Source organism: Oncorhynchus masou, chromosome 4 (genome assembly GCF_036934945.1).
Source record: "Oncorhynchus masou masou isolate Uvic2021 chromosome 4, UVic_Omas_1.1, whole genome shotgun sequence".
Classification (NCBI taxonomy): domain Eukaryota; kingdom Metazoa; phylum Chordata; class Actinopteri; order Salmoniformes; family Salmonidae; genus Oncorhynchus; species Oncorhynchus masou.
The window spans coordinates 11,974,070-11,994,508 of NC_088215.1; the positions used below are offsets into that span (position 1 = coordinate 11,974,070).

The 20,439-nt window shown below is 43.9% G+C and overlaps 1 protein-coding gene across 6 annotated transcripts in view; it reads left to right on the forward strand.

Annotated features, from left to right (window-relative positions):
* LOC135523990 (myosin-10) overlaps positions 1-20,439 on the forward strand; it is a 96,058-nt gene that overhangs the window by 68,920 nt on the left and 6,699 nt on the right. For all 6 annotated transcript variants that reach the window (XM_064951070.1, XM_064951108.1, XM_064951064.1 and 3 more), the window contains 22 exons: positions 170-363; positions 603-724; positions 865-934; positions 1,119-1,279; positions 1,651-1,759; positions 1,919-2,050; positions 3,873-4,079; positions 4,312-4,449; positions 4,810-4,933; positions 5,532-5,703; positions 8,637-8,849; positions 9,112-9,256; positions 10,264-10,470; positions 10,607-10,711; positions 11,077-11,229; positions 13,797-14,045; positions 14,287-14,499; positions 14,838-15,050; positions 15,325-15,486; positions 16,631-16,848; positions 17,338-17,461; positions 17,786-17,994. In XM_064951070.1, the coding sequence (XP_064807142.1) occupies positions 170-363; positions 603-724; positions 865-934; positions 1,119-1,279; positions 1,651-1,759; positions 1,919-2,050; positions 3,873-4,079; positions 4,312-4,449; positions 4,810-4,933; positions 5,532-5,703; positions 8,637-8,849; positions 9,112-9,256; positions 10,264-10,470; positions 10,607-10,711; positions 11,077-11,229; positions 13,797-14,045; positions 14,287-14,499; positions 14,838-15,050; positions 15,325-15,486; positions 16,631-16,848; positions 17,338-17,461; positions 17,786-17,994 (3,640 nt within the window). The remainder of the gene's footprint in view (positions 1-169; positions 364-602; positions 725-864; positions 935-1,118; positions 1,280-1,650; positions 1,760-1,918; positions 2,051-3,872; positions 4,080-4,311; positions 4,450-4,809; positions 4,934-5,531; positions 5,704-8,636; positions 8,850-9,111; positions 9,257-10,263; positions 10,471-10,606; positions 10,712-11,076; positions 11,230-13,796; positions 14,046-14,286; positions 14,500-14,837; positions 15,051-15,324; positions 15,487-16,630; positions 16,849-17,337; positions 17,462-17,785; positions 17,995-20,439) is intronic.

The window sequence follows — 20,439 nt, forward strand, 5'->3', positions numbered from 1 at the left end:
CTTCCTATGTCTGTCTGTCTGCCTGCCTGCCTGCCTGCCTGCCTGTCTGTCTGTCTGTCTGTCTGTCTGCCTGCCTGTCTGCTGTCTGTCTGTCTGTCTGTCTGTCTGTCTGTCCGACCCCCTCCCCCCTCTTCTAACCCCTTTCCTTCCCTCTCTCTCTCCTCGCCAGTGGACCGCATCGTGGGCCTGGACCAGGTGGCGGGCATGGCGGAGACGACGTTCGGAGCCACCTACAAGACCAAGAAGGGCATGTTCCGCACGGTGGGCCAGCTCTACAAGGAGTCCCTCACCAAGCTCATGGCCACCTTGAGGAACACCAACCCCAACTTCGTCCGCTGTATTATCCCCAACCACGAGAAGAAAGTGAGTAGTATATCCTGTCATACTTTACATGTCAGTCTAACTATACCAGGCCACCTGTTCTATACTAAAGCCCACAGAAGGGGCGAGACTTGAATTGATCTCTTAACTTCAGGGTTTTCTCTGAGTATATATTGCTAGACCTTCTGTAGACACAAGGTTAATAGGTAATAGTCTTTGCTTGTACACCTGTACCAGTTTTTGTATTATTTATTTATAACACTTCACTTCATCACTGTCAGGCTGGTAAGCTGGAGCCCCATCTGGTTCTGGACCAGCTGAGGTGTAATGGAGTTCTGGAGGGGATCCGTATCTGCAGACAAGGCTTCCCCAACCGCATCGTCTTCCAGGAGTTCAGACAGAGGTAACCTCGGAAACAGAACACATAACTATTGTGCTTGTGTTCTTTGTCTTCACTGTGAGCAGACTAGACTGCCCTCACTTACAGTGATCTCTTGGTATATGCCCATGTGTTAACTCCTAAAACCTCTCTATTTATCCGAGGTACGAGATCCTGACCCCTAATGCCATACCCAAGGGCTTCATGGACGGGAAACAGGCCTGCGAGAGGATGGTAAGGGCTTCCAATGTTATCTATTAATTAACTAACACAATGAGCAAACGTGTTGAAACCCGTGAAAATATAAGTTGTGTCAATGCCCCAGTCTGTTTAAAATGATAGAAATAACAAACAAAAAATATCTGATTTGCATGCTGACTTTCCTCATTTACTCGTATTCTCCTGTGTATTGTAACAGATCCGAGCGTTGGAACTTGACCCCAACCTGTTCCGTATCGGCCAGAGTAAGATCTTCTTCAGGACCGGAGTCCTGGCCCACCTGGAGGAGGAGAGAGACCTGAAGATCACAGACATCATCATCTACTTCCAGTCTGTCTGCCGCGGCTACCTGGCACGCAAGTGAGTCATTAGGATTAATTATTGATTCATAACTTAATTCATATTTATATAGCCAGACTTTCCAGACTTCCAGACTTCAAATCACTTTACATAGTAAGTACCTTGACTCAGCAGCCCCACTGTCTCTCCCCTATCACTCAGTCAAGTAGGTTTAAATGTCCACCTCATCACTGAGGCATGTTCATGCCCTTTGATTTCAATGCAACTCACAAAAATGGGGCATAAGTACAGATAAGTTATGAAGTTGCTAAAACTGTATAAAGTCAAAATGAAACTGTATGTGTTATGTTTTGGGATACAGCTGTGGCCAAGTTAAGTAGCTAATGTAAAGCTGTATGTGATATCAGTCTCTTAATTATGTCTCTCCTCAGGGCGTTTGCTAAGAAGCAGCAGCAGCTGAGTGCTCTGAAGGTCCTCCAGAGGAACTGTGCTGCCTACCTCAAGCTGCGCCACTGGCAGTGGTGGAGACTCTTCACCAAGGTGAGTGGGGTTTTTACTGATGGAGCGTGCCGTGAGACCACATATACACCCTCTGTTAACAGGATGCATATGACCATTTCTCTACACCGTATCCTATTCCCTTCTTCCTTTCCTCCCTCCCCTGACCTTGATGGGACCCTCCTCCTTTTTCCCTTCCAGGTGAAACCTCTGCTCCAGGTGACCCGGCAGGAGGAGGAGATGCAGGCCAAAGACGAGGAGCTGGTCAAGGTGAAGGAGAGACAGAGCAAGGTGGAGGGAGAGCTGGTGGAGATGGAGAGGAAACACCAACAGGTGAGTTACTACCTGGAGCTCTACCTGATCCCCTTACCATGGTTCTACATCTCAATTTAGCTATTCTTCTGAAGTATGCACTGCCGAAGATAAAACAACAAGTGAACTTACTCCAGCCATTGTTAATGTAGTTGGCTTCCATAGTTCATGCTGTGTAGTACTAGTTTGGCCACTGGGTTTGAAAGTTGAGTAGTACACTCGTAAAAGGGTTCTGCTGTTGTCCCCATAGGAGAACCATTTTTAGTTCCAAGTATAACTATTTTGGGTTCCATGTAGAACCCTCTGTGGAAAGGAGAGGTTGACCGATTAATTGGGGCCGATTTCAAGTTTTCATAACAATCGGTAATCGGCATTTTTGGGCGCCGATTACATTGCACTCCAAGAGGAGACTGCGTGGCAGGCTGACCACCTGTTACGCTAGTGCAGCAAGGAGCCAAGGTAAGTTGCTAGCTAGCATTAAACTTATTTTATAAAAAACAATCAATCAAAAAAGCACTGTCATTACTCCATTATACCTAACCATAAACAACAATGCCTTTCTTAAAATTAAAATCAATACACAAGTATATATTTTTAAACCTGCAAATTTAGTTCAAATAAATTAATGTTAGCAGGCATTATTAACTAGGGAAAGTATGTCACTTCTCTTGCGTTCTGTGCAAGCAGAGTCAGGGTATATGCAGCAGTTTGGGCCGCCTGGCTCGTTGCGAACTGTGTGAAGACCATTTCTTCCTAACAAAGACTGTAATTAATTTGCCAGAATTTTACATTATTATGAGATATCATTGAAGGTTGTGCAATGTAACAGGAATATTTAGACTTAAGGATGCCACCCGTTAGATAAAATACAGAACGGTTCCGTATTTCACTGAAAGAATAAACATTTTGTTTTCGAAATGATAGTTTCCGGATTTGACCATATTAATGACCTAAGGCTCGTATTTCTGTGTGTTTATTATATTATAATTAAGTCTATGATTTGATATTTGATAGAGCAGTCTGACTGAGCGGTGGTAGGCAACAGCAGGCTCGTAAGCATTCATTCAAACAGCACATTCCTGCGTTTGCCAGCAGCTCTTCGCAATGCTTGAAGCACAGCGCTGTTTATGACTTCAAGCCTATCAACTCCCAAGATTAGGCTGGCAATACTATAGTGCCTATAAGGTATATGAAATACAAATGGTATAGAGAAAAATAGTCCTATAATTCCTATAATAATAACTAAAACCTAAAACTTCTTAACTGGGAATATTGAAGACTCATGTTAAAAGGAACCACCAGCTTTCATATGTTCTCGTGTTCTGAGCAAGGAACTTCAACATTAGCTTTTTTTACATGGCACATATTGCACTTTTACTTTCTTCTCCAACACTGTGTTTTTGCACTATTTAACCAAATTGAACATGTTTCATTATTTATTTGAGACTAAATAGATTTTTATTTATGTATTATATTAAATTAAAATAAAAGTGTTCTGTCGGTAGTGTTGTAATTGTCATTATTCCAAATATATATATATATATATATATAAATCGTCCGGTTAATTGGTATCGGCGGTTTTTGGTCCTCCAATAATCGGCGTTGAAAAATCAGTCGACCTCTAGTGGAAAGGGTTCTACATGGAACCCAAAAGGGTTCTACCTCGAACCAAAAGGGGTTCTTCAAAGAGTTCTCCTATGGGGACAGCCAAAGAACCCTTTTTGGTTCTAGAGAGCACCTTTTTTGTAGACTTGAGGAGATTTGACCTTTCGACATTCTAATCGAATAACATCTAGAAAAGAAGCATAGGTAAACTTTGCTCTCTATCCTCTGTCGCCCACAGCTCCTAGAGGAGAAGAACATCCTTGCAGAGCAGTTGCAGGCGGAGACGGAGCTGTTTGCCGAGGCGGAGGAGATGAGGGCCCGCCTGGCTGCTAAGAAGCAGGAGCTGGAGGAGATCCTCCACGACCTGGAGTCCAGAGTGGAGGAGGAAGAGGAGAGGAACCAGAGCATGCAGAACGAGAAGAAGAAGATGCAGTCCCACATCCAGGTCAGAGAGAGAGACCCATATATGCACATATGGATGCAGCATGGACACACACACACACACACACACACACACACACACACACACACAAAATCAGTTGATGAGTTAATGTTGGTTTATATGGAATTCATTTGGACTAAAACTATTGGTAACTTCAGCATTGCAATACATATCCTTGCGCTGAAGATACTGAGTGTCTCTGTTGGTTGAACGTATGTCCATTGTCTATCCATAGGATCTAGAGGAGCAGTTAGATGAAGAGGAGGCAGCCAGGCAGAAGCTTCAGCTGGAGAAGGTGACAGCCGAGGCCAAGATCAAGAAGATGGAGGAGGACATTCTACTGCTGGAGGACCAGAACTCCAAGTTCCTCAAGGTCAGAGAAGAGGGCACGCTTAAGACTAATTTATACATTCTGCTTCCACATCGTCCAACCATCTGCTAGGTCCTCTCGAATAAAACCAGAATAGGCATTATAGATTGTAACCTCCTGTCCGCACCAACACTGAATGCGGAACCCTGTGCGTTTGATTGAAGCGGAAAACATAAATTAGGGATTAGACTTGTATAGATCCCTGAAGGATACAGGGGATAGTAGAGATGTTTAAGATTATCTTAATCTGATACAAATGATTTATTAGAAGGGGACGCTAAAGAACCACATGCGGCTCTGAAGCCACACATTGCAGATCCCTGTTGTAGAAAACATCTCTCCTCTCCTCTCTCCACCCAACAGGAGAAGAAGTTGCTGGACGACCGTGTGGCCGAGATGACCTCCCAGCTGACGGAGGAGGAGGAGAAGGCCAAGAATCTGGGCAAGGTCAAGAACAAGCAGGAGGTGATGATGGTCGACCTGGAAGGTAAAGGCTTCACTGTGGCTCTTCCTCGATTGGTCTCCTCGATTCTTTGCTCTTTTTCTTCCTTGCTCTCTTTCTCTGCCTTCATTGGAGGAGAAGGTCCAAGGTCCTTCCTGTCAGGCTTTCTTCTCCAAAGCCTTTTGATGATGCAAGGAATCCAGGAAAGACTAGTTGTGGAATGGCAGACGTTCAACTGCATATAATAACATTAAAATAGGACTACAGACTGGATAAGATTAAGACTTCTCTGGTAGTGTGATTATGCGTATGGATAGGAATTCCATTTCAGTTCGGAAACCACAGTGACTTAATGGTTTACCAAGCGGAAGAATCTGGTTACTACTGCTTAAGTGGAATGTTGGAGTGGATACTTTTGAGTGCTGAGCCAACATCTATTTCCATCGTTTGGTTGACCCTGCTGCCCCACCACCTTGTGTGTGTCTGTCTGCTTACGTGTGTGTGTGTGTGTGTGTGTGTGTGTGTGTGTGTGTGTGTGTGTGTGTGTGTGTGTGTGTGTGTGTGTGTGTGTGTGTGTGTGTGTGTGTGTGTGTGTGTGTGTGTGTGTGTGTGTGTGTGTGTGTGTGTGTGTGTGTGTCAACAGAGCGCCTGAAGAAGGAGGAGAAGACTCGCCAGGAGCTGGAGAAGGCCAAGAGGAAGCTAGACGCTGAGACCACGGACCTCCAGGACCAGATAGCTGAGCTGCAGGCCCAGATAGAGGAGCTCAAGATCCAGCTGGCCAAGAAGGAGGAGGAGCTACAGGCCGCTCTGTCCAGGTGAGATAATCCCCCTCCAGCCCCAAAATGGATTCTCAGGAACGTTCATGGGTTGTGTTCAGTTGGCACCCTACTAGAGAAAATGTTTTGAAACGGTGAAATCGAATGAAATGGAGGATGTACCATGTGAACACTACCTGGATCAATAAGGGGAATAGATGATGACTAGATAAGCTTTGCCCACCATGCAAGCCTGTACCGTGCATGTTGCCTGTTCCTATGGCAACCGGCCCAACCTGCCCAGCCACCACTGTGGTCCAGTAAACCATACCGGCTAGATGTGCACCCACACATATACTCCCACTTCCATCGCCTGTCCCCATAGCAACAGTCCACTCTACAGGGCCCAAGCAGTTGAGACCCAGCGGGCACACACACACACACACACACACACACACACACACACACACACACACACACACACACACACACACACATACATTAAAAAATACCACAGTTTACTATTGAATACTACAGTACGTACTATAGAATTGTGTAGTATATTATAGAATACTATATTACACACTGTAGAATCCCTCGATTGTGTGTAGAACTTAGTATAGAATTCTGTAGAATACTATAGTAAATACTACAGTATACTACAGACCACAAAAACACTAGTCGTGTTCACAAAAGTACTACAGTTACACACTATATTACACACTGTAGTATACCTCAATCATGTTTAGTACCTACTATAGAATGTTATAGTATACTATGGAATACTATAATAAATACTACAGTATACTACAGACCACAAAAACTCTACTGTCATGTTCACATTAGTACTACAGTCCACAAAAAAAACTACTGTAATGACTATGGTATATACACAGATTTGCAGGTGTTATAGCAGGTGCAGCAAAATGCTTATGTTACTAGTTCCAACAGTGCAGTAGATTGTAAATACTACAGTAAAGACTGCAAAAACACTACAGTGAATACAATATTATTTAACTATAGTATACTATAGTATCTTTCATATGGGCACATACCCTCATGTTGGCTTTGACCTAAATATTTAGAAGCAGCCACACAGTCCAACTGCTTAGTTGTTCAGTGGCATCGGTTCACTCTAAACTAAACTAATGCCTTCCTTAGTGCAGTGCGTGCTGGTATGCTGGCTATCACCCTCACTAGAGTCATTTAATACACACGCACACTCTGAGGCAGATTGATAGAGATTGATGATGTGCTCCATCCAAGTCTCTCACTGCATTTCCCAACAGAAAGGAAAAGGAATCTTAGCTTGGGCATGGCAGCCATGACGGATCGTCTCACACCTCAGAGGGAATTGGTCACGGAATCTGTTTGTACTTCACAGACGTTTATTTTTAATAGCTATAGGGCTGCTGGACTCAAGGAAAACATTACCAGATATGGCTCAAAAAAAAGACCTGTCTCTTGGAAGAAGGAGAATGAGTGTCAACTTGTGTCAACTTGCATCCAAGCATTACCTCAATTTAGCTTGATTGTTCATTTCACAATCTTTGTAATCCAAAGCCAATTCAGACCTAATTTAGTGGAAAATATTCATGAGCAACACATTTGGTGTCACGTTCAATTAAGTCCCTTTTGATTAGGGAAACTGAGACCACATACTAATGAGCTCCTCCTCTGGCTACAACAGAGGTCATTGGCATGAAGGGGAAGTCCAATCATTTAGATGTGGCGAAATCAGGTGGTGACTGTAGCGAATTCAGGTGGTGACTAGCGAATTCAGGTGGTGACTAGTGAATTCAGGTGGTGACTAGCGAAATCAGGTGGTGACTGTAGCGAATTCAGGTGGTGACTAGCGAATTCAGGTGGTGACTAGTGAATTCAGGTGGTGACTAGTGAATTCAGGTGTAGACTGTAGTGAATTCAGGTGTAGACTGTAGTGAAAACAGTATCCCCTAAATGACCTTCTGAAATCATCACATGGTCATAGGTTAGTTGATTAAACCGTTACTTAGGCTACAGTATTTCAGTTGGAATTTTATGACTGTTTGTAATTGTAGGGCTATTGAATTACCATAGTCTGGACAGTAGCTATTTGACTATAATGACTCATTAGTAGCTATATTGCTATCTATGGCTTCATCAGTGTAATACCTAATTGGACATGGAGTCATTATTTGGTCCTGTCTAAGGAATGCAGGCAGGGCTCAGGAATCAAATCAAAGTGTATTGGTCGCGTACGCAGATTTGCAGGTGTTATAGCAGGTGCAGTGAAATGCTTTTGTTACTAGCTCCAACAGTACAGTAGAATGTCTCTCAAATACAATACTTATACACAAATAATGAATAATCAAAACAAGAAATGACAGAATGAGTCTAATTAACAATCCAGGGGTGGATATGTTAGAGTGAGTATGTGTCAGAATCCATAATAATAATAATAGTTTAATCTAGCCTGACTGCCAGCAACAACACATATTCAATCTCATTATGGCCCCGCTCGCAATGGCATTTCTACTGACAGAGAAAGGCACAGACAGACACGGTCAAGAAACTCACTGCTCGGACAAACACACACAAACACACGGCAGGCTGACTAACACACACGGGTTCTCATGAGCTCACTCGCTGTAAGGTCGATCACACTGCCACCTTGTGTTCACTGGGATTTTGTCACCACGCTGCAGTCTCACTTGCTAGGGCCTGTATGATTTTGAAATTATCAGCAATTTTGGGGGATTTAGAAAATGTGCAGTGATTTCATGTACCAGTTTTGTGTACCATGGTTTTACCCAAAATGATCCTAACATTTGGACATCTCTGGTCCTATAAAAGCACTGCTCAGATGAACGCCCCACAGTTAACATGATTTCTCACCTTTTCATTTAAATGGAATGTATCCTGGCATTAGCCAGCTAATCTAACGATTTCTATGTTGCTGGTTGGAATTGATTTTGGAATTGATTAGTTTGTTGTGTGTGCGTGTGTACCAGGGGTGATGACGAGGCGGCCCAGAAGAACAACGCTCTGAAAGCTGTGCGGGAGCTGCAGGCCCAGCTGTCAGAGCTGCAGGAGGACCTGGAGTCAGAGAAGGTGTCCAGGAACAAGGCGGAGAAAGTCAAGAGGGACCTCAGTGAGGAGCTGGAGGCTCTGAAGACTGAGCTGGAGGACACTCTGGATACCACCGCTGCCCAGCAGGAGCTCAGGTACTGGGACACTGCTTGTCAGATGTACTGCTCTTTGCTGCGCTGATACGCTTATATGTTTACTGTAGTCCCAATATGTTTATTTTCGGTGCTTTTAGAAATGGATAAAGAACCGGTGTAGGGTCGCACTGAAAAAGTGGCACTGTCATAGTTTGGCAAAGTACCTGCGTGTGTAACTGCATGAGGGCTATGGAGAGACACAGCACCTCAGTGAGGTGTCTTTATGGGTCTACCTTCCTTCCTAACCCCTCTCTCCTCTCAGGACCAAGCGAGAGCAGGAGGTGGCTGAGCTGAAGAAGGCCATCGACGAGGAGACCAAGAACCACGAGTCTCAGGTCCAGGAGATGAGACAGAGACACTCCACCGCCCTGGAGGAGCTGTCTGAGAATTTGGAGCAGGCCAAGAGGGTGGGTCTATAATCAAACACAATACACCTCTCAAGTGGGGCGGCAGGGTAGCATAGTGGTTAGAGTGTTGGACTAGTAACCGGAAGGTTGCAAGTTCAAATCCCTGAGCTGACAAGGTACAAATCTGTCATTTTGCCCCTGAACAGGCAGTTAACCTACTGTTCCTAGGCCGTCATTGAAAATAAGAATTTGTTCTTAGTTAAATAAAGGTTAAAAAAATTATTATAATAATCTAGTAACATGTCTCATTACATGTTTAGCAGGCCTAGAGGCTAGGTCCACCATCAGACATGGCACCTGCCAACCATAACGTCTTTAGACAGTAGGAGCAACACACATATTTAGCAGGTCAAGAGAGTGGATCTCCTCCAATGATGTATATAAACCCTAGATTGCTGATGCTATGTATTGGCCATTGAGAGGCTTTGAAGCCACTGGTCGGCCATATTGGGACTCCCCAGTAAGAGCAATCCTCCATAGGACTGAGTGGAATTCTACAGTATTTAAATGAAATGGGACAAGGACAAATTAACATGTATTTAAGTATGTGTTGTCATGGGGACAGTAACATTAATACTCTCTAAAAAGTCAACTGTTTTTATATCTTATTTTAATTAAAAAACGTATGTTTATCTTTTAATATAATGTAATTGTATGCATTATGTGCAGTGTTTCTAATAGAATACACATGGCAAAAAAACAAATGTAGACATTAATAAATGCATTTCTATAGCTTCTAAAATATATTTTTTACACTCCCAAGATAGAGGCACGGTGGCTTCAACACAGCACCCCCTATCAGTCATCTAATGTATATATAAATCATTGGTCGCCACCTGAGAAAATAGACCTGTCTACATAACGTCATCTCATACAGTAGTAGCACTACACTATCACTTCTTTGCTAAGCAAGCCAAGAGGACAGGCCTATCCAACATACCCTCTGTAAAATTATCTCATCTTCCCAATGTATACCACAACCCCTCTCCCCCCTCTTTCCGCTGCAGTTCAAGTCCAACTTGGAGAAGAACAAGTGTACCCTGGAGAGTGACAACAAGGAGCTGGTGAGCGAGGTGAAGGGGCTTCAGCAGGCCAAGACAGAGTCAGAACACAAGAGGAAGAAGATGGAGGCTCAGCTGCAGGAGTTCATGGCCCGAGCCACCGAGGGAGAGAGGGCTAAATTAGAACTGGCCGACCGCACACACAAACTGCAGGTTAGAGGGCAAGTCAACGGACCACGCTGTCTGTCTGTCGTCATCACTATGTGTTGAAGTCTATTGGTTTCTCAAAATGGGAGTGAATATGTCTCCATTTGACTATGAAGAGATATTTATTGACCTTTGTCTGTAGACGGAGCTGGACACTGTCTCCGCCCTGCTGGAGGACGCTGAGAAGAAGGGAATCAAGCTGGCCAAGGATTCAGCCGGCCTGGAGAGTGCGTTACAGGACACACAGGTGAACAGAGACTCCTTACACGTCACCAAGCCATTACATGCTCTTAATAGTTGAAATCGAAGTTGAAGGAATTGTAATATGCTTTGGAAGCAATTGTCCTTTGGTGAAGCGTCATTATTGGAGACACTTGTAGATAATGCTAATCTACTGTAAAAAACAACTTCATATCACTGTCTTCATCCAACAAGTCTTATTGTAAGTGGTGGTTAACTACTTTTGGGTTTTTGCGTCTTGTGTGTGTGTGTGTGTGTGTGTGTGTGTGTGTGTGTGTGTGTGTGTGTGTGTGTGTGTGTGTGTGTGTGTGTGTGTGTGTGTGTGTGTGTGTGTGTGTGTGTGTGTGTGTGTGTGTGTGTGTGTGTGTGTAGGAGCTGCTCCAGGAGGAGACTCGTCAGAAGCTGAACCTGAGCTCTCGTATCCGTCAGCTGGAGGAGGACAAGAGTACCCTGCAGGAGCAGCAGGAGGAGGACGAGGAGGCCCGCAGGAACCTGGAGAAACAACTGGCCACGCTGCAGGCTCAGGTATGTACCCCACTGGCATTCTTAATGTTTCACTGCCAATAGGACAGGGTTTCCAGTGGTGAACACCCACCGTTGATATTTACTACAGGTTGTGGTAGCTGGATTTCTTACTCACGAAATAGGTATTGGGTGTAAGTTGAATACAGTGTTGGGGAGAAGTAAACTACATGTAGTTCTACTAGTAATTTAACTACATTTTACAGTAGCTTGGTGGTAGTTGAACTAAATTCAAATCTAGTTAGTGTTGTCAGTAGTTAGGCAATAAATGTTTTATTTTTCAGCATCAGACCTGCCTAATTCTCTCTTGGAACATAATTTTTGTTTAATAGGCTAAATAACACATTCTGTTAGCATATGACCCCAAAGTGATCTATTCTTGCAAAAAGTAGTTTGGATGTAGTTGTCATGGAAATTACCACCAGGGACACCTGAATTCAATCTTAAATGAATCATTCTTTATTGACAGCAAGCTGGAGAGGTCACAGTCAAACTAAATTACCGGTCTGAAGTGAGCTCTGTCGGGGCAGTCCCGTTAGATCTCTTATATACTGCTTACACAGACAAGTTATGATTTAGATTATTCATAATGAATTCATAATTTATGCATGTGACAGACCAATACCTCACGAGGCTTCTTCTCTCCAAGCTGAGACCTTGAAACTGTGATATACCTTTCTGTTCTCAAAACAATGTTCTGGGGGTACTGCCAAATTGCAGATACTGATAGTGAGGGCACAATGAATCAGTCACTTGCATGAACCCAGTCAAATTGGTTATTAGAAAAGCACAAACATAAAATGTTCCTTCACATAGTGAACTACAGTGCCTTGCGAAAGTATTCACCCCCTTGGCATTTTTCCTATTTTGTTGCCTTACAACCTGGAATTAAAATATATATTTTGGGGGTTTGTATCATTTGATTAACACAACATGCCTACCACTTTGAAGATGCAACATGTTTTTTTATTGTGAAACAAACAAGAAATAAGACAAAAAAAACACAAAACTTGAGCGTGCATAACTAAGAACCCCCCCAAAGTCAATACTTTGTAGAGCCACCTTTTGCAGCAATTACAGCTGCAAGTCTCTTGGGATATGTCTCTATAAGCTTGGCACATCTAGCCACTGGGATTTTTGCCCATTCTTCAAGGCAAAACTGCTCCAGCTCCTTCAAGTTGGATGGGTTCCTGCTGGTGTACAGCAATCTTTAAGTCATACCACAGATTCTCAATTGGATTGAGGTTTGGGCTTTGATTAGTCAATGTCCCTGTATTTAGCGCCACCCATCATTCCTTAAATTCTGACCAGTTTCCCATTCCCTGCCAATGAAAAATATCCCCTCAGCATGATGCTGCCACCACCATGCTTCACTGTTGGATGGTGTTCTCGGGGTGATGAGCGGTGTTAGGTTTGTGCCAGACATAGCGTTTTCCTTGATGGCCAAAAAGCTCAATTTTAGTCTCATCTGACCAGAGTGCCTTCTTCCATATTTGGGGAGTCTCCCACATGCCTTATTTTTTTCTTTAAGCAATGGCTTTTTTTCTGGCCACTCTTCCGTAAAGCTCAGCTCTGTGGAGTGTATGGCTTAAAGTGGTCCTATGGACAGATACTCCAATCTCCGCTGTGGAGCTTTGCAGTTCCTTCAGGGTTGTCTTTGGTCTCTTTGTTGCCTCTCTGATTAATGCTCTCCTTGCCTGGTTTGTGAGTTTTGGTGGGTGGCCCTCTCTTGGCAGGTTTGTTGTGGTGCCATATTCTTTCCATTTTTTAATAATGGATTTAATGTTGCTCCGTGGGATTTTCAAAGTTTCTGATATTCTTTTATAACCCAACCCTGATCTGTACTTTCCTACAACATTGTCCCTGACCTGTTTGGAGAGATCCTTGGTCTTCATGGTACCGCTTGCTTGGTGGTGCACCTTGCTTAGTGGTGTTGCAGACTCTAGGGCCTTTCAGAACAGGTTTATATATACTGAGATTATTTGATACTTAGATTGCACACAGGTGGACTTTATTTAACTAAATATGTGACTTCTGAAGGTAATTTGTTGCACCAGATCTTATTTAGGGGCTTCATAGCAAAAGGAGGGAATACATGCACACACCACTTTTCCATTTATTTATTTTCTCCATTTTTTTTAACTAGCTTTTTTATTTCACTTCACCAATTTGGACTATTTTGTGTATGTCCATTACATGAATTCCAAATAAAAATCAATTTGAATTACCGGTTGTAATGCAACAAATTAGGAAAAATGCCAAAGGGGGTGAATAATTTTGCAAGGCACTGTACTTTTTTAAAGTCACTTTAGTTAAGGAAACTATATGTGTCTTAAGGGTAGCTTTAAGGTAGCTTAGCTTCTTTCAATGTGAAGTAATTGGTAGCTTGGTAAAAATATATTTTCATAGTAGCTTCCCCAACACTAAGATCAGTAATGTGTGTTTTTTTTAAAGACCACTGTCATTTTCTGTATATCAAATGCTCACTCAGAAAGCTGTGACCCTTATTTCCTCATGTAAGAACCACAGAAAAAATATATAATATGAACACCATTGTCTTCTCTATCTAGCTGTTTGAGTCTAGGAAGAAGCTGGATGAGGACGTGGGGACCCTGGAGTCTCTGGAGGAGGTGAAGAGGAAGCTACAGAAGGACCTGGAGCTGACCAGCCAGCGGCTGGAGGAGAAAGCCTCCGCCTTTGACAAGATGGAGAAAACCAAGACCCGCCTGCAGCAGGAGCTGGACGACCTCATGGTGGACCTGGACCACCAGAGGACCATTGTCTCCAACCTGGAGAAGAAGCAGAAGAAGTTTGACCAGGTATCATATCATCTTCATTTATCTCTATCCTTTCCTCTATCTGACTTCCTTTTCTCCCTCCTCTCACCTTTGCTTATCTCCTTCTCCCCTCTCTGCAAAATAAAAGTAGACCTGCCATTAATGAAGAAATGGCTGAGTTTTTGTGATTTCTTGATTCCAATGATTGCCTTCGTTAACATAACTTATCAGTAAGACATTGCTTGCCATCCTTCTTCATCACTATCTTCTCCCTCTACATTAGCTCCTGGCTGAGGAGAAGACCATTTCTGCCCGCTATGCTGAGGAGCGTGACAAGGCCGAGGCTGAGGCCAGGGAGAAGGAGACCAAGGCTCTGTCTATGGCCCGGGCTCTGGACGAGGCCCTGGAGGCCAAGGAGGAGTTTGAGAGGCTCAACAAGCAGCTGAGGACTGAGATGGAGGACCTGATGAGCTCCAAGGACGACGTGGGCAAGAGCGTACGTAGTTTAAACCCCCCGTACAGGAGCTGAAGGTTCTCAAATACCTTATACAACCCCATCCTAAGCCTTGCCTTGGCTAGGCTCATCCAATAGGGATTGATAGAACCAAAATGTACAGGTTTTCATATGTTTCTTCCAATATGGCCACCAATCCACCCAACACAGAATGAGTGAGAATGACTGTGTTACAGGAGCTGGTAGTGTTTCCTAAATGTTGTTGGAGACCTTACACACCTTACATACAGAGGCCTTCTGTAAATTACTTTAAAATAACGCTGTCCACCCACCTCAGATTTATAGTCTCTAATAGTCTCTCCACGTCCCCCTGTGTGTAGGTCCATGAGCTGGAGAAGTCGAAGCGCACCCTGGAGCAGCAGGTGGAGGAGATGAGGACCCAGCTGGAGGAGCTGGAGGACGAGCTGCAGGCCACAGAGGACGGCAAACTGCGTCTGGAGGTCAACATGCAGGCCATGAAGGCCCAGTTCGACAGGGACCTGCAGGCCAGAGACGAACAGAACGAGGAGAAGAAGAGGACGCTGGTCAAACAGGTACAGAGACGAGCAGAGAGGACTCTTTTTGGGGAGTAACATTCAGACCTCTAAGAGAAACTCAGCTGATTTAGCTAGGCCAACAGTTCGGAGAAAATAATCACCATGTTATTATATGGTCAAAAACTTTAATTTATGGACTCATTGTGTACTTCCCATTCATCTTCACACTAACTGTTATTGCATCCGAGCAAGCTAGAACCCAAACTTCACTAGGTTTCATCACTTACTTGGTGTTTTCAACCCTCTGTAATATCTTGTTGTCTGACCCAAGGTTCGTGAGATGGAGGCAGAGCTGGAGGATGAGAGGAAGCAGAGAGCCCTGGCTGTGGCAGCTAAGAAGAAGCTGGAGATGGACCTCAAGGACCTGGAGGGGCAAATAGAAGCATCCAACAAGGCCAGAGATGAAGCCATCAAACAGCTCAGAAAACTACAGGTTAGACTTCATACAGGATTTGTGTTTGCTTGTTCATTCTCAAGTTGTGCTGAGCTATTATGCAGTTGAAGTCGGAAGTTTACATACACCTTAGCCAACTACATTTAAACTCGGTTTTTCACAATTCCTGACATTTAATCAGAGTAAAAATTAACAAAGTAGATGTCCTAACCGATTTGCCAAAACTATAGTTTGTTAACAAGACATTTGTGGAGTGGTTGAAAAACTTGTTTTAATGACTCCAACCTAATTTATTTTACTAGGCAAGTCAGTTAAGAACAAATTCTTATTTTCAATGACGGCCTAGGAACAGTGGGTTAACTGCCTGTTCAGGGGCAGAGCAACAGATTTGTACCTTGTCAGCTCGGGGGTTTGAACTTGCAACCTTCCGGTTACTCGTCCAAATCTCTAACCACTAGGCTACGCTGTCGCCCCTAAGTGTATGTAAACTTCCGATTTCAACTGTAGATTATAAATATTGTTGCAAAATTCTGGTAACTTTTCCAAAATTCCAAGAATCTTCAAACCAGGAATTCTGGGAATTTTGGGAAAGTTAGCAGAATTTTGCAACTCTACAAAGCCAATCTTTTTTGCCTGATTAATTAGGAACTCCTGGTTGTCTGATCTCTGATAATCAGCAATATTATTTTTTACACCTGTATCCTTTTATCAATAAAATGGACTGGCAGCCTCTTCAGGTATGGTATCTGTGCTTGTCTGTCCACTGTGTAGTCAGCTTTAATGTATCCTAGATTAGAATATGTCCAGGACTACCAACGTCTGTATTTAGATGACATCCCTGATGCTCTAAACTCATTTGTAGCTTCCCCGCTGGCCTTACACTATTATATTCAGTATAGCTACAGGGTTGGGGTCGGTTCTATTTCAATTCGGGAAGAAAAACTGAATTTCAAACATTTTCTCATAGGCTGCATTTACACAGGCAGCCCAATTATGGGCAACAGATTGATCTGATTGGTCAAAAGACCAATTAGTGGTAAACAATATCAGAATTGGGCTGCCTGTGCAAATGCTGCCATAGAGGAGTATTGAGGAAAATCTCATTTGAAATGGAGTTGACCCCTAACCCTGTACTGTTGCCCCAGACCAGTCTTACTCTTTGCCTTGCTGCTGCCCCATGCAGGCCCAGATGAAGGATTACCAGAGGGAGCTGGAGGAGGCCAGAGCATCCCGTGATGAGATCTTTGCACAGTCTAAAGAGAACGAGAAGAAACTAAAGGGCCTGGAAGCTGAGATCCTACAGCTGCAGGAGGACCTGGCGGCTTCAGAGAGGGCCCGTAGACACGCTGAGCAGGAGAGAGACGAGTTGGCCGACGAGATCTCAAATAGCGCCTCTGGAAAGTGAGTAGCTACATTTCTCTGATTATTGATCAAATTCAAGCATGATATTTTTACAGATTTAATGGTGCAATATGCAGAAATCGCTGGTTGCTAACATTGTAACAGTTTACCTAATTTCAGTTTCTGTGACAAAACAAGCAATGTATCATTGTACCATCTAAACCGCTATGAAATATATTTTCAATAACCCAAAATCTTGTATTTTCAGCTGTTTGAAGCTGGTGTACAAAACTGAAAGTAAAAGACGTAAAAACCCTAACTTAAGAACGGGAAGCATAGAAATCGCACACATAGAACAGATCTACCGCTTCTTAGACTTGCTTTCAATGAGAATGACAGATCTATAACTCGCATTCCTATCTGAATTTGGTCAGGTCACCCAAAAAGTTACATACTGCTGCTTTAAATGGACCAGCAGCCTTCCCCCCTGATTTCTATGCTCTGTTCTGTACCAACCACATCACCGAATCATGAATTTGTTTGTGTCAGGTCGGCCCTGCTAGATGAGAAGAGGAGGCTTGAGGCCCGCATCTCGCAGCTGGAGGAGGAACTAGAGGAGGAACAGAGCAACATGGAGCTGCTCAACGACCGCTTCCGCAAGACCACCATGCAGGTACAGTACAACTCTGACATTGTCAAACACGTACACAGCTCATGAAGGTACAGAACAGGTAAAACTCTCCTTAAACCGCCATTGTCTCTTGATGTTTTGAGGAGGAGATCGGACAAGAGGAAAGTACTTTTGAAATTCATTCATACACAGAGACGATTCCTGGACCATAGAATGTAGTCTCTCTATGGTCTGGAGAGTAGCCTATAATAAACTGCACTAACAAGTAGCACACCAGACCACTTCCTGGGACCCACAACTAACGGTTTTATATAGAGATGGACAAAGAGTGACCCTCTCTCCCTTTATTCCCATTTCTCTCCCAAGGTGGATATCCTGAACACTGAGCTGGCTGGGGAGCGCAGTGCGGCCCAGAAGAGTGAGAACGCTCGTCAAGGAATGGAGAGGCAGAACAAGGAGCTGAAGGCCAAGCTGGGAGAGCTGGAGGGGGCAGTCAAGTCCAAGTTCAAGGCTGCCATCACCGCCCTGGAGGCCAAGATACTGCAGCTGGAGGAGCAACTGGAGCAGGAGGCCAAGTAAGAAGTCTTCTATATACTGTACTAAATAGACATCATAATGGGGGTCAGAGTTTAAAGATGGGAGGTTACCAAGAATTAAATGTAGGCTTCAATAGGTGGACTCCAGCTCATATACTCATTGTAATGATTTACCCATACTCAATAGACCACTAGAGGTAGGAGTTTCACCTAACCACAGATCTATAATCATATTACAAACTACTCCAAATCTGGACCTTTAAAGGCCCAGTGCAGTCAAAAATGTGATCTTCCTGTGCTGTGTATATATATTTCCACACTAGGAGGTTGGAATAATACTGTGAAATTGTGAAAATTATGATAATGCCCTTTTAGTATAAAGACAGCTTGAAGTTTCAGCCCATTTTGGTGGGATGGAGTTTTTGCCTGCCTGGTGTCATCACCATATGGTAAATTAGTTAATAGACCAATAAGAAAGAGTACCAAACTTTTCTGCCAATAACAACAACAACAAAAAGTTTTCCCCTGACAGTCCTAGCAAATTTCTTGCTTGAGAAATTGCTCTTTGCTAAGAAGCTATTTTGTTTTTGTTTTGACCATTTTAATTGAAAATAATCACAGTAAGGTACTTCATTGTTACCCAGAAATTATCTGATATTGAGATATATATGACTTCATTGGACCTTTAACATTAGGGGGTTGAAAACATACAGTACCATTCAAACACACTACTTGCCTAGAGAGTTTTCAGCTATACTTTTGGTGGCTGTTTATTTACCACCACAGACAGATGCTGGTACTAAGACCGCACTCAGTCAGCTGTATAAGGAAATAAGCAAACAGAAAACCACTCACCCAACGGTGAGGCTCCTAGTGGCCGGAGACTTTAATGCAGTGAAACTTAAATCAGTTCTACCAAATTTCTATCAACATGTTAAATGTGCAACCAGAGGGAAAAAAATTAAAGATTACCTGTACTCCACAGAGACGTGTACAAAGCCCTCCCTCGCCCTCCATTTGGTAAATCTGACCACAACTCTATCCTCCTGATTCTTGCTTACAAGCAAAAATTTAAGCAGGAAGTACCAGTGACTCAGTCTGTAAAAAAGTGGTCAGATGAAGCAGATGCTAAACTACAGGACTGTTTTACTATCACAGACTGGAACATGTTCCGGGATTCTTCCGATGGCATTGAGGAATACACCACATCAGTCACTGGCTTAATCAATAAGTGCGTTGAGGACGTCGTCCCCACAGTGACTGTACGTACATACCCCAACCAGAAGCCGTGGATTACAGGCAACATTCGCACTGAGCTAAAGGGTAGAGCTGCCGCTTTCAAGGTGCGGGACTCTAACCCGGAAGCTTACAAGAAGTCCTGCGACGAACCATCAAACAGGCAAAGCATAAATACGGGGCTGAGATTGAAACATACTACATCGGCTCCGACGGTCTTCGGATGTGGCAGGGCTTGCAAACTATTACAGACTACAAAGGGAAGCACAGCCGCGAGCTGCCCAGTGACACGAGCCTACCAAACAAGCTAAATTACTTCTATGCTCGCTTTGAGGCAAGCAACACTGAGGCATGCATGAAAGCATCAGCTGTTCCGGACGACTGTGTGATCACGCCGACGTGAGTAATACCTTTAAACAGGTTGACATACACAAGGCTGCGGGGCCAGACGGATTACCAGGACGTGTGCTCCGGGCATGTGCTGACCAACCGGCAAGTGTCTTCACTGACATTTTTAACATGTCCCTGATTGAGTCTGTAATACCAACATGTTTCAAGCAGACCACCATAGTCCCTGTGCCTAAGAACACAAAGTCAACCTGCCTAAATGACTACAGACCCGTAGCACTCACTCATGCTTTGAAAGGCTGGTAATGGCTCATATCAACACCATTATCCCAGAAACCCTAAACCCACTCCAATTTGCATACCGCCCCAACAGATCCATAGATGATACAATCTCTATTGCATTCCACATTGCCCTTTCCCACCTGGACAAAAGGAACGCTTATGTGAGAATGCTCAGCGTTCAACAACATAGTACCCTCAAAGCTCATCATTAAGCTAAGGATCCTGGGACTAAACACCTCCCTCTACAACTGGATCCTGGACTTCCTGACGGGGCGCCCCCAGGTGGTGAGGGTAAATAGCAACATATCTGCCACGCTGATCCTCAACACTGGAGCTCCCCAGGGGTGCGTGCTCAGTCCCCTCCTGTACTCCCTGTTCACCCACGACTGCATGGCCAGGCACAACTCCAACACCATCATTAAGTTTGCAGACGACACAACACAGTGGCGTGATCACCGACAATGACGAGACAGCCTATAGTGATATGGTCAGAGACCTGGCCGGGTGGAGCCAGAATGACAACCTATCCCTCAGCGTAACCAAGACTAAGGAGATGATTGTGGACTACAGGAAAAGGAGGACCGGGCACACCCCATTCTCATCGACAGGGCCTGTAGT